Source organism: Dicentrarchus labrax, unplaced genomic scaffold, assembly GCF_905237075.1.
Source record: "Dicentrarchus labrax unplaced genomic scaffold, dlabrax2021, whole genome shotgun sequence".
Classification (NCBI taxonomy): domain Eukaryota; kingdom Metazoa; phylum Chordata; class Actinopteri; family Moronidae; genus Dicentrarchus; species Dicentrarchus labrax.
The window spans coordinates 17,032,617-17,053,092 of NW_026136712.1; the positions used below are offsets into that span (position 1 = coordinate 17,032,617).

Consider the following 20,476-nt stretch of genomic DNA (forward strand, 5'->3'; position numbering starts at 1 on the left):
TATTATGTAAGACATATAAGACAAATACTCTGCTTGGAACAATTATGTGTCTGAAGTTTTTTCTGCAGAAGATTTATAATTTCTGCATTCAAATCCTTAAAAAGGCATCAACTCCTTCTACCTCGTTAAAAATTAACTATAATTTCATACAAAAACTATGAATATTAAATTAATATAGTTTTCGTGTTGGACACAATCTGTCTCCTACTTCACTGTAAAGTCCACTCTCAGTGTGCGTACACTGACGGCTTCAGGTTTCTACATCACACTTATATAAGTTGCATACTGCTCCAGGATTTGGCTTCCAAACAATTTGTGATGTCACAAATAATGCTTGTAGGCCCCGCCCCTTAAAATCTGATCTTTCACTGAGCTCAGAGAAATGAGAGAAGATGAATGTGAAAACATCCTTCTAGTGTGAAACAAACATAGTGTGGACGTACATTATTACTGCACGGTGAAGCTCAAACATCCAACTGTAGGATCAAGAAGAGAAACATATTTTTGAATGGAGGGGGATTTTAAAAGAGCCAATGAATGTGAAAACAACAGAGCTGGGCAGTAACTAGTAATTATAGTAATTATATCACTTTCCCCAGCAACTAACAGTGTAACTACTTACTAATACATTTCAGTAATAATATTACAATCCCCCCCAAAAAAACAATTATTAGTTAGAATATTATTTTGTAGGCACCGTACTAATTTAAAATCCAACAGTCCAATCACATCCTTGGATTAATTTATGTAAACATGGAGGAAAATAGTTTGGAAGATGTAAACGTTCATATTAAGTGGCTGGAAATATTCCCATTACTTTGATTTTAACAAACAAAACTGGATTTTAATCGTCAAATGTCTGAATTTTAGGGAGAAAGGACACAATTTGATACTATTGTATGTAAACTCTTTTTATTGCACCATATTCCCCAAAGCTGCTGTGGGGGATTAATAAAGGTATATATCTTATCTTAAATTATCAATTTTGCGCGGAAAGTAATGTAACTAGTAAATAAATACAGTAATAATTTAAAGTGTAAAGAATAAATCACATTTTGTGAGTAACAAAACTGTAAAACAAGAATTACTGGGGCCATAATTGTGCATATATATCATTAAATAAAAGTGTTTTAAATGTAAAATCTTGTAGTGCTGTGGGTACAGTAGAGAAGGTGAAAGAGGAGTAGTGGGGGGGGGGAAGTCGCTCTACGGTGTCCGGATGTGGACGTGGCACAGCGCTGCAGCAGTTCCGCTGAATGTCCGCTTCTGATACCGAGGAGGGATTAACGAGAAACACCCCGGGACCACATCGACTTCACAGTTTGTCGGCCGCCGGGTTTCACAGTTTACCCCGAGACAAGTGGACCACCCTTACTCTTTACCACCGGTCGGAGGTAGGTTTGAACCCGGGGAATGAGCCCCCCCCGGCCCGGCTTTTACATCGCTTTCGCTACGTTAGCTAATGCTAGCGAGGGGCTAGCATGGCTCGGCGAAATAGCTGGCGGTTATTAGCTAAGCTTAGCGTTGGTGAGCTAACATTTGCTAACCGTAGCTACCCCCCCTTACCCCCTACCCTTACCCCCTACCCGTACCCCACCTCGTCGGGTTGAGGCGATTCGTCCACAGCTGATTCAACCACTTAGTGCTGTCATCGTGATTCAAGTAGTGTGGTTGCTAACGTTAGCTCTCTTATGTTGGAGCTAAAGACGTTGTTTACCGCTGCGGGTCAGACTCGTATCAGTCGAGCCGGATCAAGTGTGAGTCAAGCCGGATTCAAGTGTTAGCCAGCCAGCCTCTTGTGTTGTGATGTTTTCTGGTTGACAGTGCTAACGTGAGCTAGGTGGCTAACTGAGGCTGCTCCCGTTAGCACACTCGCCTTTACCACCACGAAGCTGGAGTTTAAACCATCCCCTGCCATGTGTTTCTTATTCTTTTCTTTTCTTACCTAGTGTTTGGCTGTAATTGCTAACCCCTGCTGCTCACTGTGCGACCTCACCAGGGCAGCAGATGTGGGTCACTCAGTAGGCCCGACCTACTAAATAGCTGTGCGGCTCCAGAGATTGTGTTTCTCGTTGTGGCACCTGCACTGCTGAATTATTCAAAGGCCCCCGCTCGTCCAGCCCGTGTTTGTGTGTTAGGTGATACTCATCTCTCTTGTCATATAAGTTAGGCCAGTCTCCAGAAGCCAAGTGGATAAACACACTTCTGTTGGCAAGGTTCAAGTCCTAAAGTTGCCCCCTTCTTCTCATGACTCTGCTGTTATGAACACTTTCCACATGTGTGACTCCAGTAGACATTACACACTGTCTGCACAGGATCAGGCTTTTAATCTTGGCCCTCAAAGCAGAGAGAATAGTTTCTAGTCTTGTTGTTTGTGTCTGATTTGTTTTAAATGTTAGTCTGGTGACTTGTTTTCATTTAAAACATCATTATAATGAGGTTACTGTGGTGCTGCAGAGATGCCCTGGCCTACAAATCTTGTTCTACGGATTTAAGAAAGCATGTTTGTTTGGTACAGAAATAAAGTGTGTGTGTGTGTGTAAACTTAGTTAATGGCTAGTGACTGAGATGCAAGCTGTGGGTGTGGCCAAGGTAAATATAAAGAGCTAATAAAGGTGTCACTGAAACAGGAAGTACTAATGTACCAAAGAAAGTTTGACTGTAGAAACTTGTAGAGTTAATATCTGTGTGTTTTGTGTACTTTTCTTGTTCAGGTGCGATGGGCACTGTGTCTCAGATCAGTTGTTGTGTGATTTTGGAGGTTCTGTTCTGTTCATGGAGTGAGCAGATTGTCCCAGCTCCTGGAAAAGACTGCAACGACTGTCCCTTCAGGCTCCGAACCTAACTCTGTCTTTATCATTAATACCATTTGTCTCACAGGCTTTTACACTTCAGGGCAACCTGGTTGTGAAATCTCTGTTTAGAACCGGGAAACAAGCTAAGCGGGTTTAGTCGCAGTAAGTTTACATTATGACGTGTGTGTTATAATTGTGTCACAATTTCATCCAGATTTAGGGATGAACTGAGGATGAATGTAAACCAGCCCACTCCAATGGCCTCTCCGTATGGCCAGCCCCAGCCTGGCTACGGCCAACCTGGCTACGCACCCCTGGATGGGGGATACCCTGCACCCTACGCACCCTACAATGGCCCTGCTTCAGCCTACCAGCCTGGGGCTCCGCCACAAGGTAAACAGTTTTCTTCTGAGAAAGTTTGCTTGTAAGTAAGTGAGTGAGTTGAGAGTGAGAGAGAGAGACCAGATCTGCTGTGATGCTCTTCAACTGCTAATACACTCATAACCTTGGAGTGTCCTTCTACCTGCTTCTCGCCGTGTGATTGTTCATGTGTGTGTATGTAAGAACAGCACTGTGTCTGTGCATACTAATCTGAATCTAAACTCCCCTCTCATTTCTCCATGTGGCTTTACTCATTTCCCCTACATCTCTCTGTGTTTGCCCTCCTTCCTTCTTTTCTTGTATTTCAGGTTATTCTCCTTTCACAAGCTTTCCCTCTAAGGCTGTGGCTGCCAACCCAGTCTCTGACCTCTCCTCTCCTCTTGACTTAGGTAACTGCCTCCTCTCTTGTTCTTGCTCATTTCACACTCCACATGCTCTGCAATCATCGAATCCTCTCTGTACGTGCATTATCTTTGCTGCCACGACCTTTTCTCGGCATACAACAGAAGATCTTTTCTACCAAACACCAGTGACTGTTCAGTGTAGCAGCCAACCAGTTACTAACCTTTTTATTACCAAGTGTTTGCATTACCCAGAAGTGTGAATCACAGATGTTCCAAATTAAATCTCTGCATCCACTGGTCATATTTATTTTCTGTTTGTTCACATTGTATTTTTTACACACATATTTTGATGTTATTATAATGTCCAGTAGGGAAGGTAGACTGGTTTATTTTGCTACTCAAACTACTCTCATGACGGAAAATTTAAAACGGTAAGAGTAGCTGGATTTTATCTGTCGTACATACAAGTAACATCCTAAAATTGTCGGATGTCTGGTGTTTATTTCCAGTCTCAATCAGAATATTGGTCCCATGAATTTAACTTGACCCTCTTAGTACACAGTCTCTGCAAACCTGGTTTCAGTATGTAGTCTGTGCTCCTGACCGCAGAGGCAAAACCAGGGAATGTAATCAGTTAGGTCTAAAAATGTGTTGGTGGTCTATAGGCATGTTTTGCTTGCTGCACTAATCTCATCGGGTTTGAAAGATTGTTATCAGAGTGATTTGAGGATTATTTGTTGCAGGGGTGATTATGCGTTTTTACAGGTGTGTAATATTTTGTCTCTGCATTTCAGGTCCTGCCAGGGGTCCTCCCGTCTCTGGAGCCCCCCCAGTCTCAGCGCCTCAACCGTATAATCAGTACAGTCACAGTCGAGGGGACATGCAGAATGGACCCCCACTTATGACACAGGCACCACCCAGGTAATTTCATGTTGATTGATTGTTGTGTAGTGTTTTTAGGCCTCGGGTTTTTGAATCAATATGTAAAACTTTTATCAACAGAGATACTTAAATTCTTTTCTACTTGAGGTGTGAACACTTCCATTATTCAAAGTCTGCAGCTTTCAGTCCATGAGCTCAGCTCATTGAAGTGGGTGACAGAATCCATTTAAACACACTAAATAAGTGCACTGAGGCTGTCTGAAACCTCAGGACTTGGAGCTCCTCCAAGAAGACTGTCGTGAGGTTAGTTAGTAGTGAAAGTGGACTCCAAACCCAAATTATTCAAAAACACTGTCAATGTGATGTGAGTTCCAATTGCTGCTGATGTTCAGTTTTCTTTTTTCTTTATGTGCTGGTATTAAACACAAGATAAAGCCTGCCACTGCAAAGACGAAGACTTTGAAGTCCATCATGCTAGGATAATATTATACTGAACTGCCTCAGGAAACTCTAATGTCGGGAAGTTTATGAAGGCTGTAGAACAGTTACTTTCTCTAAATGCACTGTTTCTAGTTACAGCCCCTTGACTGTAGTTAAACCACCGGTAGTTCAATATGTTTATCATGTTAGGCAGTGAGTTTACATGCACTTAAGTAATCAGCTTACTGGAAGTCCATATAACCACGCAGCAGGTCAGCAATCAGGTTTCTCCACCACCCTGAACGGTACTTTGGAAGCATGGCTTTCTTATTTTAACTACATTAAGGATAGAAGATGCTGTGTCAGTCTGTCCTGACTATTTTTGTGGGTATGTGTGTTGGACCAGACTGACAGGACAGTGATGACAGACAGAGCGGAGCCTTCCCTCACAGTGTGAATGTGTCTGAGTTTTGCTTTGGTTATAATAGAAACCATTCATTACTATGTAAGGATCTCTCCTTTTCATTCAGACGTGTCTCTGTAAAGTCTTTGTCCTGCACATATGTACATGTGAAAAGATAAACCTGGTCATTGATACATGGCCAAGAAATGTGGGTTCTCCAGGAGGAATCTAGCCAGAGAAACCCAGTCTCTCTAATCTCCTAACTCGATTATGTAAACCAGTTTCCAATTTACAGGCCGTTTAAGAAATCAGCTTACTGTAGAAAACGGACTGTTACTTTGGTGCATGTATATACACACTGAAACATTTGTCTGTTTCCAGGCCTGCTGTGCCTCAGTCATACAACCAGGGGGCTGTGAACCTGTCAGGGGGGCATCCCTCCTATTCCCAACACTACGGGCCCCCACCCTCAATGCAGCAGGTCACTAACCAGATGACTGGGATGCAGATCACCTCTGGACCGCCAACCCCCGCAGGCCCAGGATACGGTACGTTAAGATGTAACTTGTGTGAATGTGATGTGGATGTATGTTAACAAACGTGTTGTAGATTCATGTATCAGACTTTGTGTCAGCTGGAGATAACCACACTGTCTGTCGCTCTCTCCTCAGCTCCACCTCACAGCTCCCAGCCTCCTGCCAGTACTGCCTACTCGGCCGCACCTCCGCCCTCATACACCCAAGCCCCTCCCCCCGCGTCCTCTGCCCCGACCCAGCCGCCACCTCCCAGTGGCCCTGCAGCTTCTCAGCAATACTACGGAGGCCCCCCGCCTCCTTCTCAACAGCCATTCAACTCTTCTCTTCCCCCTACCTCTCAACAGCAATTCACCTCTTCTGCACCGCCGCCTCCCGCCTCTCAGCAAACCTTTCCTCCCGCCTCTCAGCAAACCTTTCCTCCCGCCTCTCAGCAAACCTTTCCTCCCGCCTCTCAGCAAACCTTTCCTCCCTCCTCCTACTCGGGTCCTGTGCCTCCACCCAGCCAAGCTCCTGCTCCCCCAGTGTCCCAGCCACAGCAGCCCTTCCCTCCAGCCCAGCCCCCCTTCTCCTCAGCACCTCCACCTGTCAGCCAGCCTGCCTTTGTGTCCGGCCCTCCTCCCCCTGCCCAGGGCTCTTTCCCACCTAGAGCACCCCCTCCTTCCTCTCAACCTGGGTCTTTTCCTCCTCCCACCTCAATTTCCTCTGGCCAGTACCCAGGCCCAATGCCACCCCATCAGCAGCCCCCTCCATCCCAACCACCCCCCTACCTCTCAGGTCCTCCCCCTTCCGGTGTCCAGATGCCCCCCACTTCCATGGCCCAGAGTAACCACCTCCCTCCAGGACCACAGGGCCCTCCGGGCCCTCCTGGGCCCCTGCAGCAGCCTCAATCTCAGCCCGGCATGCAGGGAGGATACCCTCCTCAGCAGAATGGTGAGGAGAGAGCCCTTAAGTAGAAGCTACATAGTGTTCACTTGTTTTCTCCATCACAAATGTATTTATTTGTGATCTTCAGGTGCATTTGGACAGGTGAGAGGCCCTCAGCCTGGATATGCAGGCCCTTATCCCGGGCAACCAAACTATGGAGCCCCTGCACCAGCACCAGCTCCTGCTCCCCCTGCACAGAAAAGACTTGACCCAGATGCCATTCCCAGTCCGGTGAGCAGACACAAACAAACACACACACACACACACACTTTTATACTTTTCTAAACCAAATACCGTGGTCTACAACACAACATCAATGCTGACCATTTCTGTTCTTTACACCATGTTCTGATATAAGGTAGCAGTGCCTAATTTACCCTGCACAATCTAATGCAGTTCAATACAGCAGTTCTGCCATGAAGTCCTCTTTCATAATGCCTATAATGGTCAGTTTTTTTGACACTGATAAAGGTCTTAATTAAATTTAGCATTCAGGACATAGTGATGTTGTTGTACTGAACTGGATTATATTCAGAGAAAAAAAAGAAACACTTCTCAATATAATACAACACCACCTTTAACTATGACCCCAGTAATAAGCATGTAACTGAATTCACACATTTACAACGATGTAAAATTCAGGTGGGAAAAAAATTATAAACATCAACCTGTGAGATCAGATTTACTAATGGTAATCACAGTACATATTTATACATTGATTATTGAAAATGACCCTATAATTATCCTGTTGTTGCCTTACTGTTAGAGGGCTAAAGCCGGAGATATACTTGCTTTTTAACTATGCGCCTGTGTTGCGTTAATTTCTGAGCATGTGCACAACCAGCGGCTCCAAACGGACGCAAGATATGCAAGTTAGCCATCATGCGAACGCATTGTTAAAAGCCAGTATATCTCAGGCCTAACAGTCATGTTTTCACTTGTTTGTAACCTTCTGTGGCCTTGTTTACATATAGAGCTGCTTAGCATGTGAGTCAGGCTACTGGTATATTAGTCTATATCTACTTGCGCTTGACTGTCATAGTCTACAGTGCTACTAATCTATAATCAATACTACTGATAAGTTTCTGTCTGAATAACAAGAATTCTGCCTGCTACTCAGCATAGTCTTGCTGAGTTTTCTCTTTTCACACTCTCTTTTATATTTTCACTCTTTGTATTTATTTATTTTGTCCTGTTTTGCACAATTTGCTGGACAAACATTTGAATGTAAAGCAAGCGTCTGACATGCCGGCTGTGCAGAAATCAAGACATAGAATAGATCCAGACGCTATCCCCAGCCCAGTAAGTTTCCTGTGTGCCTGCCTTTTCCTCTGCTTCCTGTCCTCTCCGTACGCTTGCACTAACCTACAGCTTCCACATCCTCTTCTTCCCGTCGACCGCCTCAAAGTCAGCAATAGCCACAATCTTTCTTTTTTTAAATAAGAACAATTTCAACTTACTATGTCCGTTCATGATCAGTCATCCCAGTCACAGATCATTTAAAGGAGTGATAGTAGTTTTTGTGGGGAAAAAAATGCTTATTTGCTTTCTTGCCGAGAGTAATATGAGACGATTAATGCCGCACATGTCTGTAAGCTAAATATGAAGCCAGCAGCCCGCTCAATTAGCTTAGCATGAAGACTGGAAAGTGGGGAAACAGTTGGTCTGACTCTGTCAAAAAGGTAACAAAGTATGTCAACCAGTAACTCTAAAGCTTACTAATTAACACCTTGTATCTGTACAGTGTAAAAACAAAAGAAATTGTGCTGGATAACTATTTTGTAGCTGGTTAGCTTCAAGTGATTATCTCTGCAAGGAAGCAACTTTCCAACTATTCCTATAAGAATCATCTTCGTGTCTTAGAGGCCGTGATGAGTCATATTATTGTGGCCCCAGTTTTCCACTCTACGTATCATTATATGCACTGGATCCCATAACCCCGTGTTGGTTGTCACCACTGCCTCACTCCCACCTCACCTTCTTTGTGTTTTTGATTAGGACTTTAAGGCAGCCAATCTAAAGACAGCCACCCCCTTCTCTCTGTGCCCTGCATGCCTGCCTGAAATGTTCTGACTTACCCACAATTCCTTGCATTTAATAGCATGCCTTCATAAATCCCTTTTTTTCTAAGGGATTTAATTCAGTTATATTTTTAAGTCAGTCTGTCGTATTTGTAAATCTACGCAGTTTACTTCAGCATGCATTTGTACCATATGTCACCTTAGTCATGGCTGAATGTGACATTTTTATCCACAGCTGTTAATGGGTGTGTGTTTGGTAACTGCAGGTGTGTGTGTAGAGGTTGTGTGAAAGTTGTCTCCTGCATGGGTGTTAAATGTTCCTCCTGTAGACTGTTTGAGACCCGGGGATATTGTGTAATGTCACTTAATTGTGTGTATTTATGCTGCAAACGTGTATAAAGGTTGTGACGTTTGTGCCCCCTGCTCCCCTGTTTAGATCCAGGTAATAGAAGATGACAAGGCTAAGAGCAACGAGCCATTCACCACAGGGGTCAGAGGTCAGGCCCCACCGCTGGTCACCACTAACTTCCAGGTCAAAGACCAGGGTAGGTTCTACTAACACTTCCACATCTGGGAACTTCCCATCTTAGGATGGTATGTGGACTGTGCAGAGATTGTGATTTTAATGGAGAATCTGTGTCTGTGTTTAGGGAATGCCAGTCCCAGGTTTATCCGCTGTACGGCCTACAATATGCCCTGCACAGCTGATATGGCCAAGCAGTCTCAGGTGCCACTGGCCGCCGTCATCAAGCCCCTCGCCACGCTGCCGCCAGATGAGGTGAGCGGTGCCCCTAATTTTTGTAATTTTTGTAAGTCCTATTTAATTAGGTCTCTTTTTTCCAGCTTTGTCTGATCTGTAGCTGTTAGTGCATGACCCAGTATCATGAGAGCATGAGATTAACTGTGTTAATTGGAAAGCTGGCTGAAAGCAAACGAAGGAAGATTCGTTTTGGACCTCTTGCAGGATGCGATAATAGAGGTTGACAGTCAAAAGAGCTCTGTATAAAATATTCATAGCATATTATCTTTGGTTCTTGGCTGTGTGCTTAGAGCTGCAATGATAAGCTGATTTATCGATTAGTTATACTGATAGTGATAATTGACTGATCGTTGTAGTATATTTTTCACTATTTTCTGACATTTTATAGACCACATGATTAATCGAGAAAGTAGTTGTCACTCTCTTCATCTTCATGTGCCACAGTGCAGGTCTATCTTCCACTGAGATTTTCATAGCAGTTGGACAGTCTCCACCCATAACCTGATTTGAAAAAAGATTATTTTTTCAGCCTGATATGTAGTTATTATGACAGGATGTCAGTGGGATAATCTCAAAATCACAGAGGTGGGAGTGGCTGCATGACCTTGTTTCGTGCAACCACCACGTGTAACCAATATCCATTTGGACCAGTTTTACATTACATCATTTTGGCCGCCTTATATAAAAGATGGTGTAAATATTTACTGTTAAGGGAGGAGCACACATCACCTCCTGTTTCAGTAATCGTGTCCTCATAGATGAAGTCACCCTTGTAGCTAAATTGTACGACTCAACTTATTGCATAGGCATTCTCTTACTCCTTTTATTGATTCTCTTACCAGAGCCCTCCATATCTGGTAGACCATGGCGAGAGTGGTCCAATCCGCTGCAACCGTTGCAAGGCCTACATGTGTCCATACATGCAGTTCATAGAGGGAGGTCGCCGCTTCCAGTGTGGGTTTTGCAGCTGCGTCACAGAGGGTGAGTCAGAGTTTGTGTGTTTAAACATGTTTTTCTAAACTAAGTTCGCTGTACTGATTTCATCCGCTTGTCCCTCCTGTCTCTTTTTCCCCCATAGTGCCTCCACATTACTTCCAGCATCTGGACCACACTGGTAAGAGGGTGGACTGCTACGACAGGCCGGAGCTTTCCCTGGGCAGCTACGAGTTCCTGGCCACCGTCGACTACTGTAAGGTAAGTCCTCGTATCAAAAGCATTCCTATCTGCAGGAAACAACAACAACTACTATAATGGCCTTAAGAGCTCTAAATTAAATTATACAGTCTGAAGTGGATCTTTTACCCATGAATCTCCTCAGGCATCTGCAAACATAATTCTGTGGAATAGAAGCTTATTAGAGGTCAGAATGATACAACAATGAACAAAGACATCAACAACAATCTACAAAAATGATCCAGTCAGTTATTATTTAATGAACTAATAAAGGTAATGCCTCTAGGCTGCTGTTTAAAGTGAGTCTTGCTGAAATTGGCTTGAGCTACATTTTATTTCATGGGCATCGGTTTGGCAATAATTCGGTGCAGGGCAGCTAACAATACATTCTGTTATCTTTTATCCTGATGGGTACTGGATCGATTTTGGTATTGACGGGATAGGGAGCTTACAAAATAGTTTAACCTACCCCCCTTCAGTTTGTCTGACATTGATACACCACCCAGTTTTCCAGTGAATGTTAAGCCTTTTTAATATTTTTTTTATTTCTTTTTATCCTAATTCAGTTGGTCAGAAAATTAAGTTGCAGCACCTGTCTGTGTGGTTAATATGTTTCTGTTATTTACACATGAATTCTTACGTAGTATTTGCTCGTTTTGTCCCTCACAGAACAATAAGCTTCCTCAGCCTCCAGCCTTCATCTTCCTTATTGATGTGTCCTACAACGCAGTGAAGAGCGGCATGGTCAACATTGTCTGCCAGGAACTCAAGACCCTCCTAGACTATCTGCCCAGGTACTCAAACACATAAACACACAAGGGATGCACAGAAGGAAAGGAGCAGGGGAAGAGTGAAAGAGGAAGATAGGAAAAAGAACCAAGGAAGAAGAGACAAAGAAAATGCTAGGATGGATAGGATAGGAAGAATTGAAGCATGTAGCAAGGAAAGAAGAATGAGAGTAAAGTCAGGGGATAAAGAGGAACGAAGGAAGCAAAGAGAGTCAGAAATGGAAAAGAAGGAAGCGGGGGAAGAAAAAAACATTTCCTCTTAAGAGCGAAGATTGACTAAACACACTGCTAGTTTATACGCTCACCTCCAGCTGATGTTAAGCAAACTTGACTGTGCTTCCATTTCATCCTCTGTTCCTGCCTTCAGGGAGAACCCAGAAATGGACTCTGTGGTTCGGGTGGGTTTTGTCACCTACAACAAGGTTTTGCACTTCTACAACGTCAAGTCGAGTCTGGCCCAGCCCCAGATGTTGGTGGTGTCGGATGTATCGGACATGTTTGTGCCCCTGCTCGACGGTTTCCTGGTCAACGTCAACGAGAGCCGGCTAGTTATTGAGAGGTGGGTGGACCCAAACCAGACACACACACACACACACACACACACACACACACACACACACACACACACACACACACACACACACACATTAAAACCACATGTTTTTTGTGTGTGTGGACGGACAAATTGATCGGGTTTAATGACGAGCTGATTGTGTTTTCCAGTTTGCTGGACCAGATCCCAGAGATGTTTGCAGACACCAGGGAGACAGAGACAGTCTTTGGACCTGTCATCCAGGCAGGACTGGAGGCACTCAAGGTAAACATATTTTAAGTTAAGGTTTCCTAAGACGGGACACTGTCCCTTTTCCACAGCATTTTCCATGAACAATTTTAGGAACTACACTTTTTCCTGACGCTTAAAGATCCCAGAACATTTTGAATTGAAAAGAGATGATGATGTGTGATATTTCTTGTAGTAAATACACCTGAGGTGAGGTTAATGTAAACCTGTCACATGAGGTGTATTTACAATTTGCTGAGATATAATAAGTGAACCCTCTAACATTCACTAAAAATGTGTAGGAATGACTCAACGGGATGACTCAGATGGATTTCAGCGCAGTCTTAATGCATCTGGATATGCGATACTGAGTCTGTACAGAGCCACTGACACCTGATGATTTTTATGTTGCTGTGTGTCACTTTCTCAGGCTGCAGACTGTGCAGGGAAGCTGTTTGTGTTTCACACCTCTCTGCCCATAGCAGAGGCTCCTGGAAAACTAAAAAATAGAGAAGACAAGAAGCTGATTGGGACAGATAAGGAAAAGGTAAACACCAGTGTAACAAGTTGTGCTTTATTGTGTACTGAGTCGTGCTGTTACAAAGGGATTTTATGTATGTTTTATGTGTCGCAATTTAATATGTATTCCTCAAGACTCTCACACTGACTCCCCCTCCTCTCCTGTCTTCCTCAGTCTCTGTTCCAGCCCCAAGTGGGTTTCTACAACACCCTGGCTAAGGAGTGTGTAGCACAGGGATGTTGTGTGGATCTCTTCCTCTTCCCCAACCAATACGTAGACGTTGCCACGTTAGGGGTGGTTCCTGTCTCCACTGGAGGTTCTGTCTACAAATACACCTACTTCCAGGTGAGAGAAAACCACCTTTTTCTGTCTCATTATGAAACTGCTGCAATCGCTTATATTATGGCAACAATAAGATTTTGTTTGCAGTGTACAGAGTTTAATGATGTACTGTAGTCCCTATAATGCTGTCATTTCTGGATGATTTGCCACTGTGTAACATGTTACTTTTGTACGTAACGCATGGTGTCTTTATCCCAGGCTCAGGCGGACAAGGAGAGATTCCTGAACGACCTCAGACGAGATGTTCAGAAACTAGTAGGGTTTGATGCTGTCATGAGGGTGCGAACCAGCACAGGTGAGGCTCGCCCACTTGAAAACAAAAAATATTGCATTATTATATTATAATTAATGTGTAATTCAACCTCATGGTCCCTCCTCTTCTTCCTCTGTCATCGCCCTCTCCTCCCCTCAGGTATCCGAGCGACAGACTTCTTCGGCTCCTTCTTTATGAGTAACACCACAGATGTGGAGCTAGCAGGCCTGGACTGTGACAAGGCCATCACTGTCGAGTTCAAACACGATGACAAGCTCAGTGAGGAGACGGGGGCACTCATGCAGGTGTGCAACAAAATCTTCTGAAGGATATCCTTATTAATAAGGGAACACATTTAATTAATAATTTACAGTTCAGCCATATTTGGGTAGTTTTAACTTTGTGTGCTTCAGATTACTGCTGGTTGTCTTGTCCTACAGCTATAGTTGATTGTAGCCACCTTATCTGGCCTCCATTGCATTAAATCAATCAGTCAATTAATCTGGCATCAAATAACAAAGTAGCAGGATCTGGAGGACCAGTGATTTAGGGTTATTGAGGCACAAATGAAAAGTCACACAAGATAGTAAACTGACTTTGTTACTGTGGATATGTAAATTACAAACATTTGAATAATAACCTGTTTTTATGTGTGCGTTTTTGGGATGGCGCTGCCTCAGCTGCAATTGTATTGTGGAAAACTTGACACACATTGTTTTATTTTCACTGTAGTGCGCCGTGCTGTACACCAGCTGCAGCGGCCAGAGGCGTCTCCGTGTTCACAACATGGCAGTGAACTGCTGCTCTCAGCTGGCTGACCTGTACCGCAACTGTGAGACAGACACAATCATCAACTTCTTCTCCAAATATGGTGAGGACCGGCACGCCCTCAACAATATCCTCTTCATTGTTATTCAGTGTCGGAGGCACGGAGCGTATAATGCAACACTGTTGTACTCTAAAAGTCTGAGTAAGGTGTGAGTGGAGAAATGAATGAGTCACATTTTCTAAAAATACTATCAAGCATCCCCCAGCTGCTCCACTAGTACAGAGCTGCAGCTGCTCCTGATAGTTTGTAGCTTTGTAAGCTTGAAGTAGATCATCGTCATCATTTACTCACCATCCACAGGAGAAAGGAAGGTGGAAGATGGTAAACTGCAATCAGTTTAATACATCTTATTTTATTAGATCGCATACAATTACCTACTTATTTCATGGTGTTTGATTTATTAATTAAAAGTCATCGCTGTCACAGTCGGTATGTTTATATGTGTGTGTTTTTGTGTGTTGCAGCTTTCCGTGGCGTCCTCAGCAACCCCACCAAGGCAGTGAGAGACACTCTGGTCAACCAGTGTGCTCAGATTCTGGCCTGCTATCGAAAGAACTGCGCAAGCCCTTCATCTGCTGGTCAGGTACTGAAAGCCCTCAGTATACTGTATATACACCCAGAAGACACCACTTTGAGAAATATCTAGAGAAAGATCACTTGATGCAGATTTTCTCAACTTTTAGCTAAATAGAATCGGTCCATGTACCACAAATAACATAAATGCCAAAGTGTCTCAGTTAATTACTCTGCCTTTACACATTTAAGTGTCACTTCAGGTATTTATATCCGTGTGTGTGTGTGTGTGTGTGTGTGTGTGTGTGTGTGTGTGTGTGTGTGTGTGTGTGTGTGTGTGTGTGTGTGTGTGTGTGTGTGTGTGTGTGTGTGTGTGTGTGTGTGTGTGTGTGTGTGTGTGTGTGTGTGTGTGTGTGTGTGTGTGTGTGTCTTCCAGCTGATCCTCCCAGAGTGTATGAAGCTGCTGCCTGTCTATCTGAACTGTGTGCTGAAGAGCGACGTGCTGCTGCCGGGAGCCGACGTCTCGTTGGACGACCGGGCTTACCTGAGGCAGCTGATTAGCTGCATGGATGTCTCAGAGAGCCACGTATTCTTCTACCCCCGCCTGCTGCCACTGGTGAGACCACACATTCACATGCACACCCCAACACAAAGGTCTCCTCTCGTCACCTGATCATTTTGAGTCCATCTTATGGCGTCGGCGTCGGTACCAGTACACACACTCACTGAACCCTGACAAACTTAAAATGGCATCACGTGTGAAAATGGGCATTTCAGTCCCCACTATTATCATTAGCACACTGTAATATGTGTTCTCCTGCGTTGGTGTTTAAGGTGAAATATGATCTAGTTGTAGTCGCAGATTGATGTGTTTAAAGGCTTATCAGACACTAATACTCAGACATTCATTCAGGATCGTATCATTGCAGCAATTATTTTATCTTTTTTCACAACAATCGTGAGGTTATCAGTAGAAATACGGGGTTCATGTGAAAAGTAATCTGCCAGGAATGTGTGCTTGCATGTATTTTATTGGCCTTGTCGGGTAACGTGATGCAGTAAAAGTCGAACCAGGTTCAACTATCGCACCCCTGCTGTGCCAACAGACTTCATATGAACGAGAGGACTGCCTTTAGTGATTGTGTAAAAGTGTGGTGTTTTATTTTACCAGCTCCTTTTTTTCCCTTAATACACACTATAATCTGTTACAACACATATATTTATCAATTTATTGCACAAGAGAAAAGATGGGCTGCATTACCTCAAGTCTCCTCATCTGTAAACAACTAAAACAATACTTTGCAGGGGAGGAAAATGAAACATTTTTGGTAGATTGCAAACTATCATTCATCATAATTCATCTAATATTGTTGATTTTCTTGGACTTTCCAGACAAAGTTGGAAAGCGGGTCGTTGCCAATGGCGGTGAGGGACTCAGAGGAGAGGCTGTCTAAAGGTGGAGTTTACCTCCTGGAGACGGGACTCCACCTCTTCCTGTGGGTGGGAGCCAACGTTCAGCAGGAGCTGCTGCTCAACATCTTCGGCACGCCGAGCTTCAGCCAGATAGAGCCGAGCATGGTGAGAGGAAACGGATAGACTCCCATGTTATGTTTGTTGACCGTGGCTGTGTTTATAAGGGCCGAAGTTGTACAGCTCTTCTCCAACGTACCATGCTTCTATTTAGGGATTTTATATATTACGGTTTGTCCGTTATATCCCCTACAAAAAAAAGGGTTAACTGGATGTGTAGAAATAATGTGGATTCCAAACTAAAGAATTATCCAATAAAAATATTTGTTTCTTAGCAAAATGTAAAGGCATTCCACTATGTTTGAGTCAACTTTATGTTTATTGGGCAAAGTTAAACAAACACACTGTCATTCCAACATTTTCTACTAAATAGAAATCCAGAACTTAATCGTAATCTGCGTAATATCCCTTACTTCCCTGTCACTCTCTGCCCACTTCCAACTTTAAAATGGCTAATAGCTGTCAGGAACATAGAGGCAGATATGAGAAATTATGAAGAATGTTATTTAGTGTCTATAATAGTCTTTTCTATCATTTTCCTGGTCGACACATTATTACACCATTTATCAAGAAGAACTAAATTATTTTGTAGTTTTAATGAGAGAAGATCTTATGTAGAACAGTGGAATACATTACTTTGCAGTAAAGATTTTATTTAGGGTTTATTTTATTGTTTTGTGATGTACAGTATATATTGCTCCTATTTCATATTGGATTAACTTTCAAAGCTGAATATCACTGCTCTGTGTTTCAGACCAATCTGCCAGTGCTGGACAACCCTTTCTCTCAGAGACTCAGAGAGATCATAGATTCCTTCAGAGCTCAGCGATCACGATACATGAAGGTAAACTTTCTCTTTTCCTCCTCTGATGTCTCTGTGTCCAAACACTTTCTGACCCCCTTCTGTCATTTTTCTGTCCTGTTTGCGGCTGGCTGCTGATATCAGTGCCAGTATGGTAACTGAGTCTCAGTATCAAGACCTAAACAAAGTTGTTGTCTCTATATCTTCAACCAAAGATGTCAATTTTTTCTGTTCATCAGTGTCGAAACAAAGCAGACAAACAGGAAGTTTATCAAAATCTGTCTAAACTAGGATAGTAAATACATATCCCGAGACAGTGAGATTGCAATACAAATATGTGAAGATTCAAATCAATGAGATTAAAAATGAATCATGATATCAACCTTGTTATCAGCAGAGATCAGTTTCACCTCAGAAATAAAAAAAGATTCTATAATTTGATAAAGAAAATACATTTTATAGATTTTTGTCTTAATTTAATCATTTGTCTCCAATCGCATTTTGTTAAATATTGTATAGTAAACCCAGTATCATATATGTATTGAATAGTGATTATTCTTTTCAAGGTCCATTGTGTGTTTCATTAGTGTAAAATCACCTGAAAATAAGAATCTTTGTGTGTTACCTTAGAAGGAGACATTTTTATCTACAGAGGGAGCAGGTCTTCTTCCACAGAGGCCTTTCTAACCCCCATGTTTCTACAGTCACCCAGAACAGACAGACAATCACCTGCTCTAGATACAGTTGTTTTTCACAAGTTTCACAGCCATCGTGGTTTCTCCTGCAGACTTGGAAGACAGAGCTGATTTAAAATGGTTGCAATCAAACATCACCACTAGATGCCACCAAATCCTACACACTGGTCCTTTAAGTTAGTTGTCAAGCTAAAATGTCAAACTTCCTCTGACTTCAGCTTCCCCTTTCTTCTTCCTATGTGTGGGCTCTATTATGGACAAAAAAGTAAAATTATTAATTAAATCAGTAGTAAAATAATCTGCAGTTGCAGCCCTACTTCACAGTTATTGATACCCGATTGGACTGAGCCCTCCTGTGTGCTCCCTCTTTCTCACATGTCTCTCTCTTCTTGTTTGCAGCTGATGGTGGTGAAACAGGAAGACAGAACCGAGCTGATATTCAGGCACTTCTTGGTCGAGGACAAGAGCGCCAGCGGGGGAGCGTCATACGTGGACTTCTTGTGTCACATGCACAAGGAGATCCGCCAGCTTCTCAGCTAGGCCTACAAAGTCCCACCTTCACCTGTATGATCCCCCTCCGCCCCACCCTCACCTCCCCTTTTCACCCTTCCTTGTGAAAGAAAGCGCTTTATCTTTTTTTTTTTTTTAAACCTAATAAACTAAAGCTCTCCTCGCTGTCTGTCAGCTGAGCATCAGAGACCGGCTGGCAGATTTCGTTGTGTGTGTGTGTTAGTGCAAGTGTGTGTATGAGCGAGAGAGCGAGAGAGAGAGAGAGAGTCTGATGTTAATAGAGCTTTACTCTGCCTCAAATCTGCTGCTCCAACACAGCAGGAGCGAAATAACTGACGAGGGAGGGTAATGTATATATACAAGTGAACAATTATGTATGCAACAGACTGAGTGAGTGTCGGAGACGGCTGATGTTGACTGTAGTCGGTGAACTGTCTGTATTACTAGCACTGAAAAGGCTGTTTCGGGTAAATAAACGACCCTCGGATAGCAAACACTTTTTATATGATTGATTCCCAATAGAGTGAAGGACATCTACGTACCAAGACATAAATGGAATGAATAAATGCTGTTTTTTTTCTGTCTCTTCTCTCCTTTTAATCATGGCCTTAGTACCCCCTTCCCATGCTGTGTGTGTTTCCAGATGTGAGAGGATTAGTTACCCACTGCCCGATTCTTTTTTTCCCGGTATGTCTCCAGATGTGAGCAACTGAATTTAAGCCTAGATTTAAAGGCTCAAACTGGAGCCTGATGACCTTTCGCCCACAGAAAGCATTAAAGAAGCATGTTGAAATGAAAAATCTGGGTTTGAGTTCACAAGTAAACTGAAAATAAAGCTCTGCTGTGACTGATAACCAGTCATTAGAGCAATTGGAACAATCCAGATTCGGTTGATTGCGTTACTGATGCAAACATCCGCTCAGATTTTTGTTCACTGATGAACCAGATGTTGTGATTCTGTTATGAGAGGAAGCTTTCATTAGTTCAAAGTCTATGCAGCAAAGAGAAAAGGGCCAGACACACAATGAAGAACAAAAGCAATCGACGACAGGTGTGAAATTTTGATCTCGGCAGCACAGCGACGGGGGAAATCCCCCCTCCCCCCTTGTGGTTAGTTTCTGTCTGTTGATGACATGTAGTGCTGCAGACTTTATATCAGTTTTGGTGTCCAAAATTGTTTAAAAAAAAAAAAAAGCAATTTCCAGCAGACAGAAATGAGCACAGAATGACAACGGATAAATGGACATCAGTTAATGTTCGCAAACTCTCGAGTTGTCTCCGCACTGACGATGTTCAGTCAGTGTGTAAATACAAATATATAATCTGTACAGAATTAATAGAAAATAACAATTTTAAAGACCTGCCTGAACAGCTGTGGTTTGTTGATGGTTGATTTCTCTGTCACAAATAGCCTGAATATAAAATCAGGGCTTTTACTGAAGAGAGGAAGACCTTGACTGGCTTTTTTGATATGTTTGTGTGCGTGTGAGCGAGTGAGTGCGAGGTGTGAGAGTGTGTTTGTATGTGTGTGTGTGTGTGTGTGTGTGAATGTGGGGTCGGTCCTGGTGAATTTCTCCTGAGGAACAGAGGGATCAGCCAACACACATATACACACACACACACACACACTACCCATGAGATTAAATTCAGTCTTCTTCATTTATCACTTTCTGTTCCTTTTTTAACAATGTGACTTTTGTGTTTTGTTTGGTGTGTGTGCAGCCCTCTGTTCCGTCTTTATGTTCACTGACTTTAATTAGCCCACCGTCTTGACTGTAATCTTAATTTCTGTTCCTTTTTTTTCTTTGATTTTTTTTTTTCATTGCCTCTTGGGACTGCTAATAAAATGATTGTTGAAAGTGAAATTCCCCCAGTTTGCTTCTCCCTTTTCTAGCTTTACCACAAATTATACCAATATATATTTTCAATTTAATCAAAGCTCATTCTGTTCGTATTGCTGTACACATGGTGTCTATATATACAATCACTGTATAGACAGTTTTTACTGTTTTTTTTTTTTCTAAATTACAAAACTGTCTTCACTTCCTCTTCGTGTCTAGACCAGTATCCTTATGCGACTTCTATTCACTATTAATCATTACGTAAACGACCCCTGACTAAGTGACATATTTATGAATATTTCATATTATATTAAATGCATAACAACTAATAAACTGTACAATTAACCCATTTGTGAACACAAAAACACACAATTTTGATGAATGTTGAGCAGATTATTTCCTATAATATTACATCAGATCTGACATTATTATA

The 20,476-nt window shown here is 42.8% G+C and overlaps 1 protein-coding gene across 3 annotated transcripts; it reads left to right on the plus strand.

The window, feature by feature from the left end:
* Window positions 1–1,219: 1,219 nt before the first annotated feature.
* Window positions 1,220–20,067, plus strand: sec24c (SEC24 homolog C, COPII coat complex component). Of its 3 annotated transcripts, XM_051417384.1 has the most exons (25): window positions 1,220–1,394; window positions 3,010–3,188; window positions 3,485–3,565; window positions 4,315–4,441; window positions 5,607–5,773; window positions 5,897–6,691; window positions 6,774–6,916; window positions 7,919–7,987; window positions 9,143–9,251; window positions 9,357–9,484; window positions 10,309–10,447; window positions 10,545–10,660; window positions 11,309–11,433; window positions 11,795–11,986; window positions 12,151–12,244; window positions 12,639–12,755; window positions 12,903–13,073; window positions 13,269–13,365; window positions 13,483–13,628; window positions 14,056–14,194; window positions 14,617–14,735; window positions 15,102–15,281; window positions 16,058–16,243; window positions 16,950–17,039; window positions 18,092–20,067. In XM_051417384.1, the coding sequence occupies exons 2-25, from the start codon at window positions 3,029–3,031 to the stop codon at window positions 18,230–18,232; spliced, it is 3,831 nt and encodes a 1,276-aa protein (XP_051273344.1). In that variant the 5' UTR covers window positions 1,220–1,394; window positions 3,010–3,028; the 3' UTR covers window positions 18,233–20,067. The 3 variants fall into 3 exon arrangements, with proteins under 3 accessions (XP_051273344.1, XP_051273346.1, XP_051273347.1); XM_051417386.1 differs by lacking the exon at window positions 7,919–7,987 and having other exon boundaries at window positions 1,221–1,394; XM_051417387.1 differs by lacking the exon at window positions 3,485–3,565 and having other exon boundaries at window positions 1,221–1,394.
* Window positions 20,068–20,476: the final 409 nt, after the last annotated feature.

Excerpts from the sequence above, each read along its gene's own strand:
- sec24c (XM_051417384.1), top strand. The coding sequence starts at position 3,029 with ATGAATGTAAACCAGCCCACTCCAATGGCCTCTCCGTATGGCCAGCCC. Across the intron at positions 10,448-10,544 it reads TTGCAGCTGCGTCACAGAGG|TGCCTCCACATTACTTCCAG; the intron begins GTGAGTCAGAGT and ends TTTCCCCCATAG. Across the intron at positions 15,282-16,057 it reads ACCCCCGCCTGCTGCCACTG|ACAAAGTTGGAAAGCGGGTC; the intron begins GTGAGACCACAC and ends TGGACTTTCCAG.